This window comes from Oryzias melastigma, linkage group LG5 (genome assembly GCF_002922805.2).
Source record: "Oryzias melastigma strain HK-1 linkage group LG5, ASM292280v2, whole genome shotgun sequence".
NCBI classification, from domain to species: Eukaryota; Metazoa; Chordata; class Actinopteri; order Beloniformes; family Adrianichthyidae; genus Oryzias; species Oryzias melastigma.
In genome coordinates, this window is record NC_050516.1 from 32,255,688 (window position 1) to 32,279,222 (window position 23,535).

Genomic DNA, 23,535 nt, shown 5'->3' on the forward strand with positions numbered 1-23,535 from the left:
TCCCTAATTTTTAATCTTTCATGGATAATAATTACACCTTCATAATGCAAAAGTTGTATATCATACAAATATTTAAATTCACACAAAAATACTTGAGGAATGACACATAAATTAGAACCTGGTGGTCTGACCTTAAAGTTGAAAACTTGCAATCACGTGACAGTCAATCAGGTCTGACTCCTGCAGAAATAACTGTCGCTGAAAGAAAAGTCTTCTTCAGTTGCATGCAGGCAGCAGCTGGGAGGGATGAGAATCAAAAACAGCAGCGAGAGGAGCTTAACAGGACTCCCCTTCAGGCATCCCAACAAGTCTGGACTGCTCTGCTGCTGCTTGTGCTCAGCTTCCCCTCCGAGCTCGGCGGCAGCCTCGGGAGTCAGCCTGAGCGGCACACAGCTGAAGCGCCTCTGCAGGATGCAGCTGCAGGACCTGGCGCTCTGACTCGGACCCGGGACGCCTTCAGTTTGGGACGCTGGACCGTGGGTGTGACCGAGTGACCCCTCAGAGGAGCCGAGGCTATGCCACAGGTGGAGAGGTGGTAGACTGAGGCCGAGACGGAGGAGAGATCCTCAGGTAAGATGACACATCAGCTGATAGATGAGGTGATACATGATCTTCTGCACAAGTTCAACAGTTTGTCGTGTTTTCAGAGCTGCTGAAGCAGAACACATTCATGCTACGTCTGCCTGCAGTGCCCTTCACTTCTAATTACTCTGCTGCAGCTTATCAGCAGCAAACTTCAGGAATAAGAATCAACTCTCAAATATTTTTAGAGTTTATTTTAGGGAAATACTCTGAATATGTCCCTCGTTATTTAAATAAATATATCTATGAAATAGGAATAACTTTTTGCTAAGCTGTGGAATGATTTACAGCATGCTGACCTACAGTCCTGCACAAGATGAATGCCTGTCACTCCCTTCACAAACGTCCTCCTCTGATTTTCATCCTAAAGTTCCTTAACACACTTCCTCTTCTCCTCCAGCCTTTGTTTGTCTCCTTCCCGTCTTTACGTGCTTGAATTGGTTCTGCATGAATCTGGATCCACTCCAAATGTGTCATCTGCTTGTTATTGTTTGCAGCAGAAAATTTCACTTCGTTTATTCATTTATTGGCACCAATACATTAAGCTTAAAAGAAGCAAAGATGTTTGCACTAGATTGTAGCTTTACAGCTAATTTGTTTATTTTTGTTCACTATAGTGATTCTGTTTTTTATTATTTATTTTTCTTACGAACGTTTTTTGTCACGTAAAAACTCAATCACACTTTCAGCAATTTCTGCAATCTTGGTATCAAAACGTTCAGATTGACTTTGTATGTTTGGTATTCTGAAATGTTACAGTTTTTTACAATTTTACGTGATTTCTGCAATGTTTGAATTGAATGGGAAATTTTAACATTTCTGCAATTTCTGGAATTAAAAACAAGCAAAACATGTTCAGGAAATTCATGCTTTTACTACTGGTATTGTTAAATTTCACACACATTTTTAATTTTTTGCTCAATTTTTTAAATTTAATTTTCAATTTTATGTAATTTTCTGCAATTTCTTTTCTTTTTGCAATTTATTTAATTTTTTACACACTTTGACACCTATGCAATATTAGTAACAAAACCTTCAGCATGTTAAGAACATCAAAGCTACTGAGGTTTTTAAGCCTAGTTTAGTAATATTTTTTGATAATTTAGGATCTAATAATGTTTTTTGATTATTCTTGAGTTCAACCAATATTTTGGTTGAATCCACTTACTTTTGGATAATTTAGCATCTAACGTTTTTTTTTCTAATTCTGAGGTAATCTATTATTTTAGCCATGTGCTAGCTTTTTTTGGCTAATTTACAATCTACTGATGTCTTTTGGGCTAATGTGGAGTTAAGCTAATATTTAGCAACATGCTAATATTTTTGGATAATTTAGCATCTAATGAGTCTTTTGAGGGCTAATTCTTAGTTAAGCTAGTATTTTAGCATTGTGCTAGCTTTTAGCTACGTGTTAGCTTTTTTGGCTATTTTTTCATCTACTGAGGATTTTTGAGCTAATTTGGAGTTAAGCTAATATTTTAACAACGTATTAGCTTTTTTTAAGCTAAGTTGGCATCTACTGAGATTTTCTTTTGGGCTATTGTGTAGTTTAGCTAATGTTTTAGCAACATGATAATATTTTTGGATATTTTAAGATCTAATGAGGTTTTTTAGGGCCATTCTTGAGTCTAGCTAATATTTTAGCACAATGCTAATATTTTTTGATAATTTGTCACCTAACGAGTCTTTTTTTAAGGCTTTTTCTGAGTTAAGCCAATATTTTAGTGTGCACACATTAATGTAGAAGTTTGCACTTACTAAGATTTTTTTGGTCTAATTTGGAGGTAAGTTCATATTTTAACAATATTGAGATTTTTTTTCATGAAATTCTTTAAATTCTTTGTGCATTTTCTGCAAATTTTGGAAGTTTGTCATCAAAACGTTTAGCACGTTCATGACATTTATCAATTAAAATACATTCCTTTAGCATCTTCAACAAACAGCTTCAGCCTCTTTAGCGACCACATCCAGCAGAAAGCTTTCACAGTAGCATCATCGCAGGTAATGCAACTTTTCTATTTATTTATCCTGTTTGTAAATTGAACCAATCTGGCCACAGAAATGGTCACCTCTGCTTGTTTGGGCTCCTAAAGAAATCACAAAGCCTGACAGAATGAACACTTGACTTCTTTGAACCCATCTGGCTTTTGGTGCTGCTGACGGGTCGATTGTGCAATCTTGTGACAGACCGGTGCTTATTTTGGAACCCGTTTCCCTGAAGAGTCAGGGAAAATTGCTAAATGTTCCTGACTTTAAATGTTTTCAGATATTGAAGCCGGAAATGAAAGCTGTGCCGTGTCTGTGCGGTCATTTGGGAGCCCAGACACAGAAAACACAGCAGCTTTTAAGCCCCGGATAAATCACTCTGTCATCTTACATTCTTTTGATCTGGTTCACTTGTGTCACAAGCAGTCCCTGAGCGGATGTCGGCCTTTGAAGGTCGGCCCTGTTGGCAGTCCTGCCCTCTGTCACCGTGCAGGGGCCTGCTCCCTGATGCCCCCCTGGGGGAATGGCATCTCTATTAAGCCTGTGACGCTTGAGTCTAAGCTTTTAGAAACTTCTGAAAATCAAATTACCACTTAGCTCTGTCATTACAGCAATTCTTTTAGCTTCTGTTTCTCTGATCCTTTCACCCTTTTGGTTGGTTTCATTCAGTAGGTGGTCGTAGCCGTTGGCACAGTTACTTTTTACTCTAAAGCTTCCTGATTCTCACCAGAGATGTGGTCTATGTGGAGGTGATTGTCTGTGACCTTGAACAGGTTGAAACAGGTTGAGAAAATGGATGAATATCTTCACTTATACGCCTTTGAGTGAAGCTGAAATAGAAACAAGGTGCATTGTGGGAGTGGCATGGCAAGAATGACTCAAAGGCTATGTCCAATTTCCCACCCTAATCCCTAACTACTAAGAAAACTGTATAGTACAGAACTAAAAACACTATATTTCCTAATGTAGTGAGGATTGATGCACGCTAGTTTTCGCAAAGACTTCTGGGAAATTTCAAGTGGACTAGAAAACACTTTATAGTGAGTAGCGAAGGAGTTCAGACAGAACCCCTGGTTGTTAGTAAAGTCTGGTTGAAATAAAGCTTTGGACATTTGAAGTGGTCCAGCCATCTTTGAATCTGAATTCAAACCCGCGTTAGCTTGAACTCGCTTCATGTGGAGCAGATCATCAAGATGTGCGTTGTTGTTGTTGTTGTTGTTGTTGTGTTTTGATGCTATGAGTACGGTCACTTTCCCTCCTTGTGGTGTTTTTACTGTAGAAAACCAGAAATACTGTTTGATTATTTCATCTTTATTTAGACTTAAAGCAGGAAAGAAGTAATAAGATGAAAGGCACTCAGACTGATGTGGTTATTTTATGGGTTTGGAGGTCGAACAATAAAACCTTTTTATTAAACGGGGGGGGGGCATTTGGAATCAATTAGGCTTCATGTGACTGGAACAAAAGCTTGTCATTGTTGGTTCGATTATTTAAAGAGAACAAAAATTCAATAATATTTTTGCCTTTAAGGAAGTTGAAGAGTTCTCGTTATTTTTGCACAGAATATTAGTTGCATAGAAATATTGCTATTTGTTATTTTATTTTTCACTCCTCAGTGTTTTGTTGAAGACAAAATAAGTAGTGAGCATTGGAGGTCATTTCAATGTCATTTTTCACAGAATGGTGGCAGTTTGATGGTTGTTGATAATAAGTTAGACTCTGATTATCTTTTGATCTATATCATAAAAATGGTCTCAGTGGTCTTTTAATGATGATTATGCCTTTTTATTGGACATAGTTTCTGCAAAGCGGCAGGAGTTCATTAGAAATTGACCTCTGAGTTGTAGGAGGGGGTGTTGGTGCAGAGCTACCCCGCCCCCCTTCCCCTCCCTATTGCTTGAGGTCACTGATTCGGAGTCTGGCTGAGGCTGGGGTGTACGGGGCTCCATTTGTGCCAAAAATATGTTTTTGCGACCACTGTCTGTATCTTTGGTCCATTGTCTATGTCTACTGAACAAGTTTATGGAACATTTGTTCATGTCTATGTACTGCTAATCAATATCTTCTGTGAAGCGACAGAAGCTAACGATGCTAGCAACTGTTGCTAAGGACTTTTTCTGACAACCAGATCCAACGACAATAGAAAATGCAAAGTTTTAAGCTGAAACATCACAAAACAAATACAAAGCTATCATCAAAGAAGTGTGGACATGCAGAAGATATTGATTAGCAGACATTGAACTTTCATATTAACCCTTTAACTACCCCAAAAAGAAAAAAGAACAACACCAAAAAGGTTGTTTTTTTTCTGCCACTTAAATTGCCTTAGTACGGAGCCCCTGAAGTGACATCAAAGTCCCCAAAAAAGAAAAAAAGTTTAAATTTAATTTTTTTTTCTAAAAGTACTCTGTAAAAAATGTTGAAGTAATAAAAACAAGTTCTGGGTATTGTCTAGAACTTGTTTTTCAAAAAATAAAGTAGAAAAAAGAAACTGGTTAGTAAGTGGTGCACAGCAGATAGTAACTGTTTTTGTTTTCCAAAAATGTAATTAAAAAAAATGTTCTGGTGACTAACGGATTGCGCACCACTTACTGTGTGGTAGGTATCCGTTACTAATCAGTATTCATTTTTTATTACTACCATTTCAATTTTTGTTAAAAATAATAATAATAATAATAATAATACATTTTATGTACATTTTTTTCTTTAATTTCCCTTTAGTGGCTCCGTACCTTGGGGATGAATACAGAAAAAGAATATTTTTAAAAACATGTTTTTAAATGTTTGGTTTGGTTGAGAAGGCAGTGAAAGGGTTAAGGCGGGGGCCCCAAAATATCAACTTGGGGGCCGCAAATGGCCCGCGGGCCGCAAGTTTCAGACCCCTGATTTAAATGAAGAAATAGTGCAAATTTTTTTTTTACTTAATTTTCTAATATTTGCCTTCCATTATTAGAAAAATGCCACAAGAACTTGTTAAAAACCCAATTTTCTTTGGAGTTAATCCATTAACCACAGAGCTCCAGTGTTTATGTTTTTTGATTTACTCTGACTTTTCAACCGTTAACACGATAATTCCAGCAGATTCTGAAGGAGAAAGCGACTTGTCGATCCCCTTTCTCCTTCAGAATATTAAAAAGGGTTTAGCACTTTCTTTACAAAGAAAAACCCCTAATATCTTTTTTGTTGTTTTATTTAATTACATATACCGGTAACATATTTCCATGCTAGATTAATAGTAACTAGAAAATCTACATTACCTGCGATAATGGGATTGTGGATTTTCTGCTGAAAAGGGATTTGCTAAAAATGCAACAGCTATTTGCAAAATACTAAATTTACTGAAAGACTTGAAACTTCATTAAAGAACTATGAAAGACTGCTTGAAATTGGCCCAAATTTCTGAAAAAATTATATTAAGTTTGATTCAAAATCCTCAATAAATTCCTTTATTACAAAATACATGTAGTGTGTTGCTTAAATTTGAGCTAAACTCTAAATTAGCCCCCAAAAGCCGTGGTAGATGCCAAAATAGCCTAAAAGCTAGCACATTTCTAAAACACTAGCTAAACTCAAAAATAGCCCAAAAATCCTCAATAAATGCCAAACTAGCCAAAAACCTTAGGCTGCATTTGAGTTTACCTAATATTTTAGCAACATGCTAACAAACCTCAGTAGATAACAAGTTAGCCAAAAAAGTTAGGAAGTTGCTAAAATATTAGATACATTCCAAATTAGCATAAAAACAGATAACATATTAGCCAAAAACGTTTGCTTGTTGCTAAAATGTTAGATAGATTCTAAATTAGCATAAAAAACCCCAGTAGATAACATTGGTCAAAAATGTTAGCATGCTGCTAAACTAATAGAACTCATTGGCAAAAATATTTGATAAATGCCAAATTAACATTAAAATAACCTCATTACATAGCCTACTAGCCAAAAACGTTACCATGTTGCTAAAATCATATAACACATTGGCAAAAATATTAGATAAATTCCAAATTATCTTTACTGAAAAACTAAATTGATAACATATTAGCCAAAAACGTTAGCATGCTGCTAAAATCACACAGAAGTCAAAAAACACATTGGCAAAAATATTAGATGAACTCCAAATTAGCATTAAAAAAAACTCCAGTAGATAACATTAGTCAAAAATGTTAGAATGCTGCTAAATTAATAGAACTCATTGATTAAAATATTTGATAAATGCCAAATTAGCATTAAAATAACCTCATTACATAGCCTACTAGCCAAAAACGTTAGCATGTTGCTAAAATCATATAACACATTGGCAAAAATATTAGATAAACTCCAAATTATCTTTACTAAAAAACTCAATAGATAGCATATTAGCCAAAAACGTTAGCATGTTGCTAAAATATTAGATAAATTCCAAATTATCTTTACTAAAAACGTCAACAGATACCATATTAGCCAAAAACGTTAGCATGTTGCTAAAATCATATAACACATTGGCAAAAATATTAGATAAATTCCAAATTAGCATTAAAAAACTCCAGTAGATAGTCAAAAATGTTACTATGCTGCTAAACTCATATCTCATTGGCTAAAATATTAGATAATTAACAAGTAATTAGCATGTAGTTGAAAAGTTACAGTATGTTAAAAATGTTGTGTTTAAGCATCACCGGCGTGTTAAACGTAATAAAAGAAAACTTCCAAAATAAGAAGTTAGCATCCGATTTTATTAAAATAAATCTGTATTAAATAAAAAAACAGTGGTTCTCTAAATCATCTTAAATCCCATAGATGTCATAATGAATGTAACGTTCTCTCTAACCTTCTGAATGAAGTGCAGTGGCTGCTGAGTGTCATCTGTTTACGTGGGTCATCTCCATCTGTCTTTTATGTGCTCCTCTTCCGGCGTTGGCGCTCCAGACTCCGGTCTGGATCTCATTCACCGCCAGCCGCTTCCTTACGTTCTCATGCCTCCCGACCCCCCATACATTTTTGACTTCATGAACCGGTACAGTCTATCCTGTTTTTAGTCACATCGAGTCTTATTGTTACCATCCGTCTCCAGATCAGAAGGTTTGGCTCCACGTCTGTTTGCTTTTAGAAACATATGTGTGTAAAAGTCAAAGATTTCCTTCATCAAAGTTAGCAAAACTAACAAAAAAGTGGAAGTTTTGGTCACAACTTTTTAAAAATAGATGCGTTGTGAGTCAAAGATAAAACACGCATTGTCTATGAATCCGCATCTGTCTGGCAGACGCGTAAAAAACAAGAACAGATGCTGAGAAAACATGTCAAAAATGCTCTGCATCAACTTTATTCTTTCATAAAGTGTTTTATCCATTTTCTGAATCTGCTTCTTTGGGCGACGGGGTGGGGGGCGGGGTGGGCCGTCTACTCTCGCTTCCTCCAGGACCACAACCCTCTCGCTCATCTGAGGGCAGTTTAAAATCCACACCCAGAACTCCACAATTGTTTTTGGACTGTGGGAGTGTTTCGAATATCCAGAGAAAAGCCGCTAAAAATAAGTTGGGAAAACGATAATATTGCAAGATGTCGTTATTTCTCTTTGTGCAATATGGGTGTAGGCTTCAAGAAGCAATATTTCAAGCCATAAAACGAGAAGTTTATAACGTTTTAGCGCTTCGAGCATCCCCGCTTCATTTCGCTCTGGGGGGACATAACTCACGGAAACAAATTTGACCAGAAGTTGACGAGCTGAAGGCAGAAACTTTACAGTCGAAGAACGCCAACGTCAGTGGAAGGAGAACAACCGTCGCTCCTAAAATGTGGAGTTTTTTAAGAAAGTTGTTCCTTTTTGATGCTGATGCACTTTGTGTGAGGCAGAAATGCTGTTATTTCTGCAGAAAAGATGCCAATGGATTGTTTTAAACGCTTTTCATTCAGCTCCACATCCAACCACAGCCAAGAAAACGGAAACAAACTCAGGATTTATGCAAAATTAAACTAATTAAATTGAAAATAGATCCGTGGCATCGTTGCGATTTCCTGCCAAACACTGTTGTACAGAGATTTGCTCAGATGTGCTCTAAAGAATCTGGTTTTGTTTTCTTGGATGGCAATGAGCTCCAGAGACGCGGAGATCTCTGCAGACAGGAGGTAGAGGCGGATGGAGGCTGGAGATCTGGGAGACGAGGTGGATGGAGGTCAGACAAAAGGAGGAGAGAGGGAGCGAAAGGTCTTGAAAGCATAAAGACGGATTTTAATCACATTTTTAATTGAAGGACATTTAAGAGAGCAGAAATGAAAGATGCTCAGTGCCTTAAAGACATTAGATCTACCCAAAAAAATGACGTTTTTTTCCAGTCTACCTTAAATATGAACTATTTGGTTCCTACCTTAAAAGTAGGAGAACCTTAAGAAAACCAGCGCAGACCTTTAAAGGTTTTTCTTAAGCCTTTCCGAGTAAACTAAATCCATAAATGTGATCATAAAAACAAATTATTTGTGAAATATGAGTTATTTTTGTGGTCTCTAACAATAACCAGAAGAAAAAAAAAACTCTCAGAGGCTCCGCCTTTCACTGCTTGTGGGTGCCGCCCATTTCATGACATCATCCTCGCCCCGGTAGCGTGTCTCCGTTTCACCATGAAAAGAAACATGCAAACTTCTGCAAAGGTCTGCTGCAGAGAGAGCAGGTTTGTAGAGGATTACTCTGAAACGCATGAACGGATCAAAATACCGTTTTGGGTTCTTCATAGTGAGGAATGAACAGTGGAATACAATGAAAACCCTAAAAAGTTTAATTTTCATGGTATGGATCCTTTAAAGTTTTACACCCTTGTACCATTAGTGACAGAGAACTTCTCTTTTCAGAAGAGACGTAGCAATAACATGTTTTGAATATTATTTATTTACATATTTCGTGGTTTGGAGTTAGACTATAAAAAGAAGATAGAACTAGAAGAAGAAGAACTTTTTAGCACAATAAAGTATTAGAGCCACCATATAGATTAAAAAAAAACATTTAAGTAAAATTATGTGGAAAAAAATTAATAATCTTACAATAAAGTCATAATTTCTTGAGTTATGAATTGAGAATTTATGAGATTAAAGTCTTTTTACATTATTAATTAATACTCTAAGTAAGAAAATATAAACAACAGAAAAAGAACCTATTTGTGTTTCAGTACAAGAAACGTGGAAATCTCAGCACTGAAACAGTCTTTTAGTGAGTCAATATTATTTTATTTTAAATATAAGGACATTAAAAATGATTTGCAAGAATCTGAACTTCTTCAGAAGAGGATTCTCACCGTTTACGCTGCTGGACGTAAAGTTGCAGAGGTCCAAATGCATCATGGGAAATGGACTGCTGATAGTTTTGGCCGATATGACGATTCATATATTGTGTGTGCGATAGAATAGTGTCTATCGTGCCATTTCTCTTCGTTTTTATATTTCTTATTTATTTTATTGCCATACTTTTGTGCAAAAATGCGTTTTACTACTAAGAAACTTAAAACTGCATTTTTAAAAAATGTTTATCCTTTGTGACAATTCAGTTACTTGAAAAAATAAACTCAGAGAAAAGTAAGTAATGACATTTTTTTCAAAGAACAACTGAACTTATTGTGGCATATCGTGATACATGTCGTTATCGTGATGTAAAATAATTGATATCATGATATACAGTTTTTCCCATGTCGCCCAGAACTAATTCCTATGATAAAAACATCAATCATAGAATCGTCAGCATGTAAAGTGGATGAAGGTTTACACAACCAGCTGTATTTTTGAAAAAGAGCGTCTTTTTCCTTGTTAAATTACGACTTTTTTTACATAGTTTAATGAATTTCTTCTACTAAATGTATTATTTTTCAGTTTTCATGGTGTCCCTAATACTAAAACTAATAATCTGTCGTATTTTAGGTAGAAAATATAAACAAAATTGAAGTAACTCCTGATGTTTTAAGGTTTAAAAAAATTCTATTAAAGGCCAGTTACAATTAAAAAAATTATTTAATTTCACAGATTAAGAAAGGAGTTCCAAAAATAGATACTTTTGTTATCTTACATGTTATGAAACCATGTTGTGATCAGTTGTGTAGGTTTGATCATCCAGAAACGTTCAGTAAATGTCAAGCCTTTGCCTGTTTTGTCTCAGTGTGTCATTATGTCAAAGGAAATGTTTATAGTTGAGCTTTCGGAAGCTTTCATGACATGTTAGGAATCAAACAATAAAAGAAAAGTAATGTGTAAAGGGACAAAAAAGCTCCCACAGGTACATTGGTTTGTCTTCTATTATCACACCTCCACATGAAAATGAGAAGTAAGGTGTGATAATACATGGAAAATATTTGACATTGAATGGACAACAAAAGGAGAAAAGTGTACCCCTTCAATTATAATCATCACTATAGCAATGTTCTTCCATGTTTGTTTGTAGTGGCTCTAAAATACAAAAATAGATTTATTATACCCATCGAATTGGGTAAAATTCTTCGAATTTCTCACCGATCGTCAATTTTTCCATCTTGAGTTTTTCCGGGATAATCCCTGAGTGGGTTGAACCCGGTTCAGCCAGCTGCACTTTTTAAGGCAACAATTAAATCAGATGATAAAGACTAAGTAGACGAATGTAATTAGAGATCTGCAGGTTCTTTCAGACAGACTTGGAAATTTTGAGCAGAGAAAAATCAAAGAAGTCTGATGACTCAGAGCAGGTGGAGACGGGAACAATGACTCCTTCATTCTGTGGTCCAAAAACAGACCTGAACAAGTTCAATTACAAATAGACTTCAGATGAATGAGAAAATCCAGAAAACAGATGGGACGGAGGAAGCTGTGTTTCAATGGCAGAAACTTTGAGGGATTTGAGGGATTTCCGCAGGATTTGGTTGAATGAGAGAAACAAAACTTGCAAGAATATTTTAATTAAATTTGTCATATTTTTGCATCACAAAAATAAATCACATTTATTTATGAATAAACTTGTTTTGTTATTGCTGGTTTGACCTTCCAGGTTTCACAGTTTAATGGTTTCTGTTCAGGTTGTGAAGATGTGGATCTGGGCGCTCGCCGTGACTGTCCTGCTGTCCGTCATGAAACCTGCTGAATCTCAGGGTAACGTCCAAGTCATCCATCCTTCTTCAAATGGATTTATTTTACTGTTATTCGTTTTAAATGCACTTCTTCTTTCCTCATATATTGTACAGTTTTTGATGAGCTTAACTTGTGCTGAAAAACAACATATGAATCACACTGCACCAAACAGAAGCAAACTAAATAAAATAAATAATAAAGAATAGAGGAGAAACATGAATATTTGGAAATCTGCATTCTTGTTCTACAAATTCAATTAAATAATTCAAATGATTACATTTTAATAAATAAATGTGTTAAAACCTGTAAATAAACATTAATTCCTGTGCATTGTCTACTTTTTTACAGGCAGGTGCAACAATGTGCAAGCAGCAGATATTGTGTTTCTGATCGACGGTTCCTCCAGCATCGGTCGAGGAAACTTCGTGCTGGTGAAGGGCTTCATGGCTGGCGTTGCAAAGCCGTTTGCCGGCTCGGTTAGCGAGTTTGGGATTCGGTTTGGGGCAGTGCAGTACAGCGACACACCAAGGTGGTAGATACGTTTACTCAATCTAACTTTACTCTACAAGGACAAAGTCAAATACTACTTTTTTTTTAGAGTTGAGTTTACCTTCAACACATACCCAAACGGCACTGAACTCGTCAACGCGCTGCAGAATCTGAACTATAAAGGCGGAAACACTCGAACCGGAGCTGGACTGAAGTTTGTTGCTGATAACTTCTTTAACCCTTCTTCCAGTCGAGATGTCCCAAAGGTCTGCTAATTATGTTTTATTAAACAAACACATTTCAAACTGCAAGTTCTAATGATTGATCCTCTTAATTTTCAGATTACTATTCTAATCACGGATGGAAAATCCCAGGACAATGTGCAGGAGCCGGCACAGAAGCTGCGCAGTCTGGGGGTGATGGTTTTTGCCGTTGGTGAGTTCATTGTTTCTGCGGTCCTTCTGTTCTGTCATGGTTTAAAGTCCCACTCCAACTATGTCTTGATCTATTGTGAAAGTGTTTCCAGTGGTCTTTTAATTGTGATTATGCAGCTATTAGCCCAACTTATGTTGATATTTTGAGACAAATATTTTCTACAGATCACAAGGAGTTCATTAGAAACTAGAAAGGTTGCATAACCACTGATATTGCTAGTGTAAATGCTTCCTGCTGAAAGTAGTCGCTGAAGATGCTGAAGCTTCTTGGTGTCTAAATTTACTTTAATTGCTGAAGGGATTTACAAAAAATCCAAAAGTGTTTGCAAAATGTTAAATTTGCTAAAAGACTCACAATGTCATTAAGGAATTGTGAAAAAGCGCTGAGGTTGACCTAAATTTCTGAATAATTTGTAGTAAAATTGCTTAAAAATATCTAAGACATGCCAATGTTGCAAAAAATATTTTGCATGTTTCCTAAATATGAGCTAAACTCCAAATTATCCCCAAAAACCTCAGTAGGTCCCAAATTAGCCAAAAAAGGGTACCTTGTTGCTTAGATACTTGCTAAACTCCAAAATAGCCTAAAATTTCTCAGTAAACCAGATTAATGTTAGCCTGTTGCTAAAATAGAAGCTAAACCCTAAATTCGCTATAAAAACTTCTGTATAACAAATTCCCCAAAAACGTTAGCATGTTGCTAAATATTAGCTAAACTTGAATTTTTTTGAAAATTAATCTAAAAGATGAAAACATATTCCATGATATATTTAAAGGTTTGTTGATAATCTACTTAAAATTCTGACAGTTGAAGACTTTCTCATTCATTTCCTATGGGGCAAATTATGCTCTATATTTCAAAAACTATAAAGTTCATGAATACAAAAAAAAAAAACAAGCAGTTTTTGATACCCAGATTTCTAAAATTGCTGAAAGTGTGATTGAGTTTTAACGAGCTGAAAGACGTGTGGAAAGGAGCAGGAGAATCACCAAAAGCCTCAATTCACTCTGAGTTGTGACGTTGATATCACAGCATTCCTTTGTTTACACTCTCTCCTGCTAGCTTACAGCCCCTCACATCCCAAAGCTAACATTAGCGTAGCAAAAAAACGGAGCTGTCCAGCCGTTCAGTTGTGATTCAGATCTCAGCTCAGAAAAAGAAAACAAAGATGTTCATGAATCTATTTTTCTCCAAGCGATGGATTTAGAATTGTAACGGAGCAGGGACACTTTGACCATATCAGTTGGTGGATCAGGGGCGGTGCTCCAAAAGCCACGCCCCCTCAGAGGAGATTTTGGAAACAGAGGCTTCAGATCAACATGAAAAATGGCTTTTTAAGCCAGTTGTGGGATTTTGGTTAAAAACTTCATAATCAGAATTAAAACACTACTGGGAACATTTTTTAAATAAAAAAAATGTAAAAAAAAAATCTTTCTACCTTGTTTCTAACTTGTTTGCTTCTTAGGCATAAAAAACGCCGACAAAAGTGAGTTGGCTCAGATCTCCTCTGAGCCCAGCAGTGACTTCACCTCCTTTGTTGGGGACTTTAAACTTCTCAACACCCTCATTCCTCTTGTGAGCCCTCAAGTGTGTTCATCGGCAGGAGGGGTCTATGCTAGTGATGGTACGTGTATCTACATTAGTAAGTCACTGATGGGATTCAGTAGAATTGTAAAACTCTTATTTATTTTATTTTATTCCCGTTAGAGGCTTTTTCTGGCCCATCCAACATTCAGTTCACAGCTCAGACGTCCGATTCTCTTCGATTTCGTTGGAATCCCGCCGGGGGTCCTGTCAACGGCTATGTGGTTCAGTATGTGCCACTTTCTGGTTTGGGTCAACCAATCACAACAGAACTGCGGCAGGTGAGTCCAGAAGGGCTTTGTTGCACCGCACAGGCGGTTGGAGTAGTTTTCTGAGCCAAAGCCAATCTTCTCCGTTAGAGAAACATGTATTAAGGTTCAGTATAAACATGTCTGTTGGGTGGATCCTCCCTGTGCAGACACTGCAGAGATTAAAGCATGGCAGACTCAAATTCCTTGTGCGCTGGCAGGCATAATGTGAGACGCCTACAGAAAAATGTCAGAGCTTTGCCAGTTTTTAATCACACGCCCTCACACACGTCTTTTGCAGGAGACTGTTTCTGCCAGCCAAAGGACGTTTGCTGCCCGCGACCTGAAGTCAGGAACAGACTATCTGGTCACGGTCATCGCCCAGTACCCCAACAGCGTAGGAGAGTCTGCTTCTGCCAAGCAACGAACCAGTAAGGGACATAAGATGCTGTCAGCCCAGAACAACAGTCTTAACCCAACATTTGCCTGTTTATCTCCAAACAGGGTCCTTGCCAAGTGTCCTCAACTTTCGTCTAATTCAGGCGGACTTCTTCTCTCTTTCTGTGGGCTGGGACCAGCCTTCATCTCCTGTTCAGGGCTACAGACTCACGTATGGACCGCGAGGTCAGGCTCAGTCTAATCTCTTTGTTCCTCTGATGCTCTGGCTCTCCTTTACATCAGGGGTCCCCAAACTTTTTCTTGTGAGGGGCACGTAACTGTTTTCTTCTCTGTCGGTTTGTAGGCTAACATAAAAAAATGCAACACTCACAGACTAAAAGTAAAAAAAAATTGGTTTTCCAGAGAGCCACACATAGCCAAATTCTAAATGATTCCTTTCTGTAATCTTCATAGAAAAAAATAATACTAAAACATTTGAACAACTAGATATATAGCATTACCTGCAATGATGCAAGAGTGAATGCTGTAAGCTGAATGCGACTGATGAAGATGCTGAAATTGATAACTAAAGACACTGAAGCTGATAACTGAAAACGCTGACGTTGATGGCTAAAAGAGCTGAAGGTCCTAACTGAAAACATTGAAGCTGAAAGATAGCTAATATATTATCAAAATGCCAAATTTGCAAAAAAATTGAAAAAAAAAAAAAATTAGACAAAACAGTAGCTAGCACGTAGCTAAAGTATTAGCTAAATGTCTAAATTAGCCAAAACAGCTAGCATGTAGCTAAAATATTTACTAAACTCCACATTAGCCTGTATAACTGGAAAAATCCTAAATCAACCAGAACACCTAGCATGTAGATAACATATTAGCTAAACCGCAAGATAGCCTAAATAACTGGAAAAAGCCTAAATAAGCCCAAACAGCTAGCATGTAGCTAAAATATTAACTAAACTCCACATTAGCCCGTATAACTGGAAAAAGCCTAAATTAACGAGAACAGCTAGCATGTAGCTAACATATTAGCTAAACCCAAAATTTTTCCTAAAAACCTGAAAAAAGCCTAAAACAGGCAAAACAGCTAGCATGTAGCTGGAATATTAGCTAAATCCAAAATTAGCATACAAAACTGAAAAAAAGTCTCAATTAGCCAAAACAGCTAGCAGCTAAAATGTTAGCTAAATTCCAAGTTAGCCTAAATAACTGGAAAAAGCCCAAATTAACCAGAACAGCTAGCATGTAGCTAACATATTAGCTAAAACCAAAATTAGCCTGAAAACTGAAAAAAAGCCTAAATTAGCCAAAACAGCTAGCATGTAGCTAACATATTGGCTAAAACTAAAATTAGCCTGAAAACTGAAAAAAAGCCTAAATTAACCAGAACAGCTAGCATGTAGCTAACATATTAGCTAAACCCAAAATTAGCCTGAAAACTGAAAAAAAAGCCTAAATTAGCCAAAACAGCTAGCTTGTTGCTAAAATATTAGCTAAAACAGCCTAGAAATCTTTAGTCACTGCCAAAACAGTTGACAAAGCTAGCATAAAAAGAGCTGAATATTTTAATAGCTGAAAGAGCTGAAGAGTTATAGACGTCCAAAAAACGTACAGAAGAAAAATAAAAAAGGGAATCACTATAAAAACGGAAACACTTAAACCAATAAATATTCTCTCGTCTCCCGTCATACCTCAGACTGCAGAAGGGTGGAATAAAAAGTTCCATTCTGTGTTCTGTTCGATCAGCCAGATTAAGAAGAAAAAAAGAATTGTCTCTAAATGTGGAGGCGGGCCGGATCCGGCCCGCGGGCCGTAGTTTGGGGACCCCTGTTTGACATCATCATATTACATCATCCATGAGATAAACTGCATCCTTGTTTAGTCTACATCATCCTGTCACTTGGCAGAAGCATCATCCCTGTGAAGAAGGAAACATGTTACATTAAACTCTAAATGCTCAAAGAAATTCTTGTGGCAAGTTGGAACCAGGTCAAGAATGTCGAGCAGTTTGGGTCGAGTTTGATGAACTTTCTCTAAGACTCTCTCCCCTCAGGTACTGGCTGTAAGGAAGAAATATTATTTCTCTGCTCCAATTGTTACATCAAATATTAATTACGCTCACCTTCACCGGCGCTGGAATGATTCCAGACAAGAATATCAGAGAACGCCATGAACTGTTGGGAATATAACTCTTGCATTTTTGGGTGTGTCAAGCAGAGAGAACTGGCCCCCGGGGGCTGATCTAACTCCTGCCGCTGAATATGTGGCAGGAGTGCCAGCCTCAAAGAGTTTCACATGGAGTTCATGCTCAGGCCGACTCAGATTCATTCAAATACTTTATAAAATGGATTACAAATTCATTTGAAAAATAGTTTTAGCACAGAAATTATTTTGTAAGAAAAGATGGACCAAATAAATGAGTTGTTTAGAAAACAACATAAACAACCCTGCATAAAACAATCCTTAGAACTGACCTTAGAATGAAAAAGTCTGTAATATTGGGAGCTGTTTTTTAACATGGATCACATCCTAAGTTTGGACAGTTAAATTAGATCCAGGACAACAGATGACGTTTATTTTGCTGTTTTTATTATTTCATTTGGTTCAGGACATTACTGCTTGTACGTTAATATATTTTACGGTTTTTAAGATTTTACACTATTTCTGGAGTATTTCAGCCCGATTCAGAAAGGAATGGGACATTTTTCAAATCCTTCAAGAACTTTGTGCACTTTTGAAACTTATGTACGGAAGCTGAAAGAGGCCTGCCTTACTTTTTTTTTTTTTTGACCATTTTAGAGAGATATCTCCTTGTTATCATGAGAAATTGAACTTCGATTATTGATTAACCAACATTGATGCCAAACGGCAGAAAAACGGCTCTGCCAGCAAACCTAACGAAGCAAGCAGACGGACTTCGTTTTCTTGAGAAAACGAGATATTAACTCTTTAGAACGAGAAAACGATTAAAAAAATAAAGTTGGGTAGCCCGTTTTCGGCTTATGCAATATTGATATCAAAACATTCAGGACTTTCATGCTTGCGATTTTTCCAGAAATTCTTGAAATGTTTTGGTGCAGTTTCCTGAAATATGATAGTTTGGTGTGAAATGTTCAACATGTTCAGGACATTTATCCTTGTACTTTCGGTATTTTTACTTTTCACACGTTTTAAAATTTTACGCAATTTATGCGATTTTTCAGCCCCATTGAAAATGAATTGGAAAATCTTCAAACCCTTCAAAAACTTTGTCCACATTTGGAAACTTCTGCAATATTGATATCAAAACGTTCAGGACTTTCATGCTTGCGCTTTTGGTATTCATAAATTTTACGGTTTTTGAAATTGTACGCAATTTTATCGATTTCTCAAGAAATTCTTCAAATTCTTGGTATCAAAACATTCAGCTCGTTCAGGACATCACTGCTTGTACTTTTGGTATTTATACCTTTCATACATTTTAAAATTGTACGCAATTTATACAATTGTTTAGCCCCATTGAAAAAAATGGGACATTTTTCAAATCCTTTAAACACTTTGTGCACTTTTGAAACTTATGCAATATTGATATCAAAACGTTCAGAATGTTCGGTATATTCCAGCTCGTACTTTTGGTATTTTTACATTTTACAGTTTTTAAAATCCGATCATTTTAGTGTAACAAAGAAAAAGTGTCTATAAAACTAATTATGTTTCTAATGTTCACTGTAATAAAGATCGCCCCTCACTATCACTGTTCCTCGTTAATGTCGAGCTGCATATGACGTTTGCACTTTCCAAACAACTGTTTACTTATATTATCTAAAAAATCAGTGTTACTTTAATGTACTTAAATTTTATATTGTAAATGTAGTAAATTCATCCCTTTGTTTATTATTTGTTATACACTGTAACTTTATTTTTAAGACGTGTGCTGCTGACCTCTTGGCCAGGTCACCCTTGAAAAAGAGATCCTGATCTCAACGGGTTTTCATCTGGTTAAATAAAAAAATTGTACGCAATTTTTTTAGATTTTTCAAGAATTTTTTTTACATTTTCTGTGCACATTCTGTAAATAATGCAAGTTTGGTAGCAATACGTCCAGCTCGTTCAGGACATTACTGCTTGTACTTTTAGTATTGAAGTATTTTACGTTTTTTGTTTTTTTTACAATTTTACGTTTTTTTCTAAAGATTTTTCAGCCCCTTTGAAAATAAAAATGATCTTTTTCAAATCCTTTAAAAAAATGTGTGCAGTTTTGAAACTCATGCACTATTAATATTCATGACATTCATGCTTGTACATTCAGCATAAAGCATGTAGTATCTTGAATATTATCGCAGGTAATGCGACTTCTCTAGTTTTATTTATTTTTTATTTTACAGAGGTACATTAAGTATTTTGTTCCTTTTAATACAAAGTGACAATAGTACTAATGTCTAGTGGATATAGATGTTTTCTTGACCTATTAGCAGGATCTGTAACTGCAAACCAGAATATTTTTGGAAAGCTTCACTCATTTAGTGGCTACTGATGCTTTCGCATCAGTAGCCACTGCTTTCACACTTCTTTAAGTTATTTTTCTGGCCTTTTGCATGTTCTTTCTTTGACTGATGTAGGTCAGCCAGCGGCTCAGCTGTTGGAGCAGTCGCTGTCTGCAGACACCACGTCTGTCACCTTTGAGTCTCTTCAGCCAGACACTGAGTACGTCATCAACCTCTACCCTCTGTTTCCGCGGAACGCAGCGTCGCCATCCATCCTCAACGCTCAAACGCGTGAGTTCATCTCCTTTGTTTGCTCTAAGCGTCCTTCATGATCAACCTTCTAAGTAGCATTACACAAGTTGAATTATAATATAACACATTGTGTCATCGGCGTACATCCATTCCTGCTTCCCTAGTGCGTTTGGAGGCCGTGCAGCAGCTGTCGGTGGAGACGATATCGGAGGGCAGCGTTCGTGTGCGATGGAGAGGCGTCAGTGGGGCCAGAGAATACCGTCTGGTTTGGGGGCCTTTCACAGGTTAGACCAAAGAACATCTCATACGGTAGTTTTACAGTTTTTCACACACAAACTAAAACTTTTCCTTCTTTGTAAAAAGGTCGCAGTGTTGAAACAGTGGCAGTCTCAGGCGACAGCGAGTTCCACACTTTGTCCAGGCTGCAGCCAGACACCGAATACATCGTCACCATCATCCCGCTGTATGACGGCAACACCGAAGGACCCATCGCAACCGCGCGGTTCAAGATCGGTCAGTGTTTCGCTGTCTGAGGAATTGATTTTTAGATTCAAATTAGATTCAAAATGAACATGTTCTGTCAATTATTTTATCATGCAAAATGTTATTTTTTTCAATGTCCCACATACTTTAGGAAAAGTTCGTTTTGTTTCTTGTTAAAAACCTTTTGTCTTTAAAACAACAACATTTCCTATTGTAACTGATGACCAACACAGCCTGTTTTATCAGATACAAACCTTAGCATTCAGTGTTTCATCCAACGGATGCACATTTGCATCCTTAAGGGTTAACCTTCACGATAACCACCAGTGTGAGATTTCAGAATAAAAGTAAACCAGTTTGTGAAACATTAAAAAATACAATCCAGCAATGTAAAAACCCAAAAGACATTTAGATTTTCTTCATTCCAAACTCACGATTGTGAGCATAAATATTAGTCAAACGATGCTCTAAAACGTCGAAGCCATGTTTTCATTTCCTCCCAAGCAGCCACTTGTCATTTATCCTCTAGATCTTCAGCACTTTTCACTCTTTAGAATACGTTAAAGTGCTAACAAGAAAACGACTGTCAGCGTTTGAAAGAACCAGTTTGTCTCAGCGAAGAATCTCAGATAATCGTCAGTTCTGTGCTCCAGGCCAGAGGTGTGTGTGATAAGAGAGAAACTTCTCTGTCATCAGTCACTTAAAGGCTGACACCTGCTTCATCTCTAGGGACTAATGGGAAATGAAGGATTTCTGTGAACAAACTCTTTTTTTGTCATTTTATTTGTACCTTTTTTTTCAATTCACATAACTGGTAAAATACAACCTATGGGATCAAATGAGGATCAGCTTAAAGTGAACGAAAAAACGGATAGAAAACTTGAAAAGTAGACATTGTTACAAAAAAAATAAAATTGAAAGCTGAAAATTTGAAAACAAGAAATTGTAAATTTGAAAAAAAATGAAAAAGTGAAAAAAAACTCAAAAATGTTAAGAAAAAAAAGGTTTTGAAAACTGAAAAATCTAAAAAAAAAGAATTTTTTTTATTTTCATTTTTCTTTTCCAAATTTTCCTTTTTCCCCAAATTTTCAAAATTTATTTCAAGTTTTCAGTATTTTTATTTTCAAATTTTCAAAAAACATTTTTTTGAGTTTTCCTTTTTTTCAAATTTACATTGTTTTGTTTTCAAATTTTCATTTTTTTCAGTTACAATGTCTATTTTTTAAGTTTTAAATCTTTTATCTTTCACTTTAAGCTGATCCTGATTTGACCCCGTAACAACCTTCATGTTTACATTGAAATCATTACACTGCAAAAAGTCTACTTTAAAATAAAAAAACAAAAAAAGTACAAAAATTGAGTAAATATTGCTTAAAATGAGAAAAATTATCTGCCAACAAGAAAATCTGGTTTGTCAAAACTTTTCAATACAAGTTAAAATATCTAACCTCATAGTAACCACAAATACCTTAAAATTTGTTTATTTTTTACTAATATCAAGCTCATTTTGACCAATATAAATATAATTTCTAATATTATTTTCTCAAAATTATTCTTTCATTAAGATTTTGCAAGAGCTTGACATTAAACTAACCACTAGGATCTGTTTCTTGAAACCAGCCAAATATTTGAACAATATTACTTTTCTATAATTTCTATCTATATCTATATTTTCTATTCTTTTCTCACTGTGCATTATAATTTACTTAAAATTCTTGAATTAAGGCAAAACTCCTGCATTGATCTTGGCCATACAAATGTCACTGAATGAAAATAATGTTACTGTTGAGTTTCTAATTTTAAGTGTGTTTTTACTCATAATTGGTAATAAATCTTAGTAACAAGACTTAATATCTTAATGAGATCATTAAGCACCAAAACTATTCAAATAAGGGAAATTATCTGACATAAATCTATTAAGTGAGAACTTTCCAATAAAAATAAGCATGTATATTCTTGTTGTAAGATAATTAATCTCACTCAGATTTCACTTTTTGCATAAAGTTAATGAAGGTGGCTGGTGTGTTCAAATGTTTTGAACACACCTGTTTCTTCCAGGACTGTAGTTTGTTGTAATATAACGTTGTTCTGTAGTTTGTAGGACTCTTAAGCACAACAGAGACGGACTAATTCCATGTTTCTCTCAGAGCGTCAGGAGCAGCAAGTCCTCCGGGCGGTGACCACCGGACCCTCCACCATCAGCCTGACCTGGAGGCTCATTCCGTCTTCTCGAGGGTACCGACTGGAGTGGAGGGAGGGACAAGGTCAGGCGTGCATGTGAAAATCATTCAGAGTTTTGGAATTCCAGCTCGCTGTTTTAGTTTCTGTCACAAGTTCTTCTTCAAATGGTTGTGTAACCAACAAAGAATCCTTAAAACGATTCCTCGGCTTTGATTTATAGAAGTTTGACTGTTGGAGGTAATTTTTTTTAGTGCCTCTATGCATCACCCCCACTTACGACTGCTGAAGTAAATCAAAGTTTGTGCCTAAGAGAAAAATCATTTAAGGATTGTAACCATCTTTCAATCCTTTTTGGAGGTCATGGGGTTGCTAAAGCCTATCTGAGAGACAGTTGGGTAAAGAAGGGGAACACCACCAACAGGTCATCAGTCTGTTACAGGGCTTTCTGTTTTCATAAACTTTATAGTTTTTGAAATGTTGAGCAAAACATGCCCCATAGGAAATGAATGCAAAATTCTTCAATTTCTTCAAAAACTTTGTGCACTTTGAAACCATCGTTAAGAGTAATTCTAAAATAATTTGGCATTGAGCTGTTATATTAGCATTATGCTAGCTCATTTGGGTAATATAGGAATGTGCCGTTGCTGAGGTTTTCTCTATGGTAATTTGGAATTTATCAAGTATTTTAGCAACATGCTAACGTTTTTGGCTGGTATGTTATGAAGTTTGTTTAATGCTAATTTGGCATTTATCAAGTATTTTGGCCGATGAGTTATATGATTTTAGCAAATTTTGGCTAATATATAATATATTATATTATATTAATATATTATCTATTGAGGCTTTTTATGCTAATTTGGAATTTATCTATAATTTTAGCAACATGCTAACGTTTTTAGCTATGTTTTGAGGTTTGTTTATGCTAATTTGGGACTCATCTAAAGTTTTAGGCTATGAGTTATATGATTTTAGCAACATACTAACGTTTTTTAGTAATTTATTTTGAAGTTTGTTAATGCTAATTTGACAATAATCCAATATTTTGGTCAATGTGTTGCATGATTTTACCAACATGCTAACGTTTTTAGCTAATGTTATCTACTTGGGTTTGTTTATGCTAGTTTTGAATTCATCTAATATTTTAGCAACATGCTAACGTTTTTTGGGAAATATGTAATGATTTTTTTGTACTAATTTGGCATTTATTACTAATATGTTATTTATTGAGGTTTTTTATGCTAATTTGGAATTTGTCTGATATTTTGGCAACATGCTAACCTTTTGGCTACTATGTTTTTAGGTTTGTTTAATGCTAATTTGCAGGCACGTGCAGAGGGGGGGGCGCTGGGTGCTAGGGCACCTGCCCCTTTGCCCCTTGATGCCCAAAGTGC

General features: G+C 36.1%; 1 protein-coding gene across 1 annotated transcript in view; it reads left to right on the forward strand.

Annotated features, from left to right (window-relative positions):
- Positions 1-207: 207 nt before the first annotated feature.
- col7a1 (collagen, type VII, alpha 1) overlaps positions 208-23,535 on the forward strand; it is a gene marked incomplete in the record, with an annotated part of 105,683 nt that continues 82,355 nt past the window's right edge. The window contains 13 exon segments of the mRNA XM_036212052.1: positions 208-570; positions 11,562-11,634; positions 11,962-12,142; positions 12,212-12,368; positions 12,444-12,537; positions 14,003-14,161; positions 14,245-14,402; positions 14,671-14,800; positions 14,874-14,993; positions 19,364-19,519; positions 19,645-19,764; positions 19,844-19,993; positions 22,111-22,227. Coding sequence (XP_036067945.1) covers positions 11,571-11,634; positions 11,962-12,142; positions 12,212-12,368; positions 12,444-12,537; positions 14,003-14,161; positions 14,245-14,402; positions 14,671-14,800; positions 14,874-14,993; positions 19,364-19,519; positions 19,645-19,764; positions 19,844-19,993; positions 22,111-22,227 — 1,606 coding nt within the window.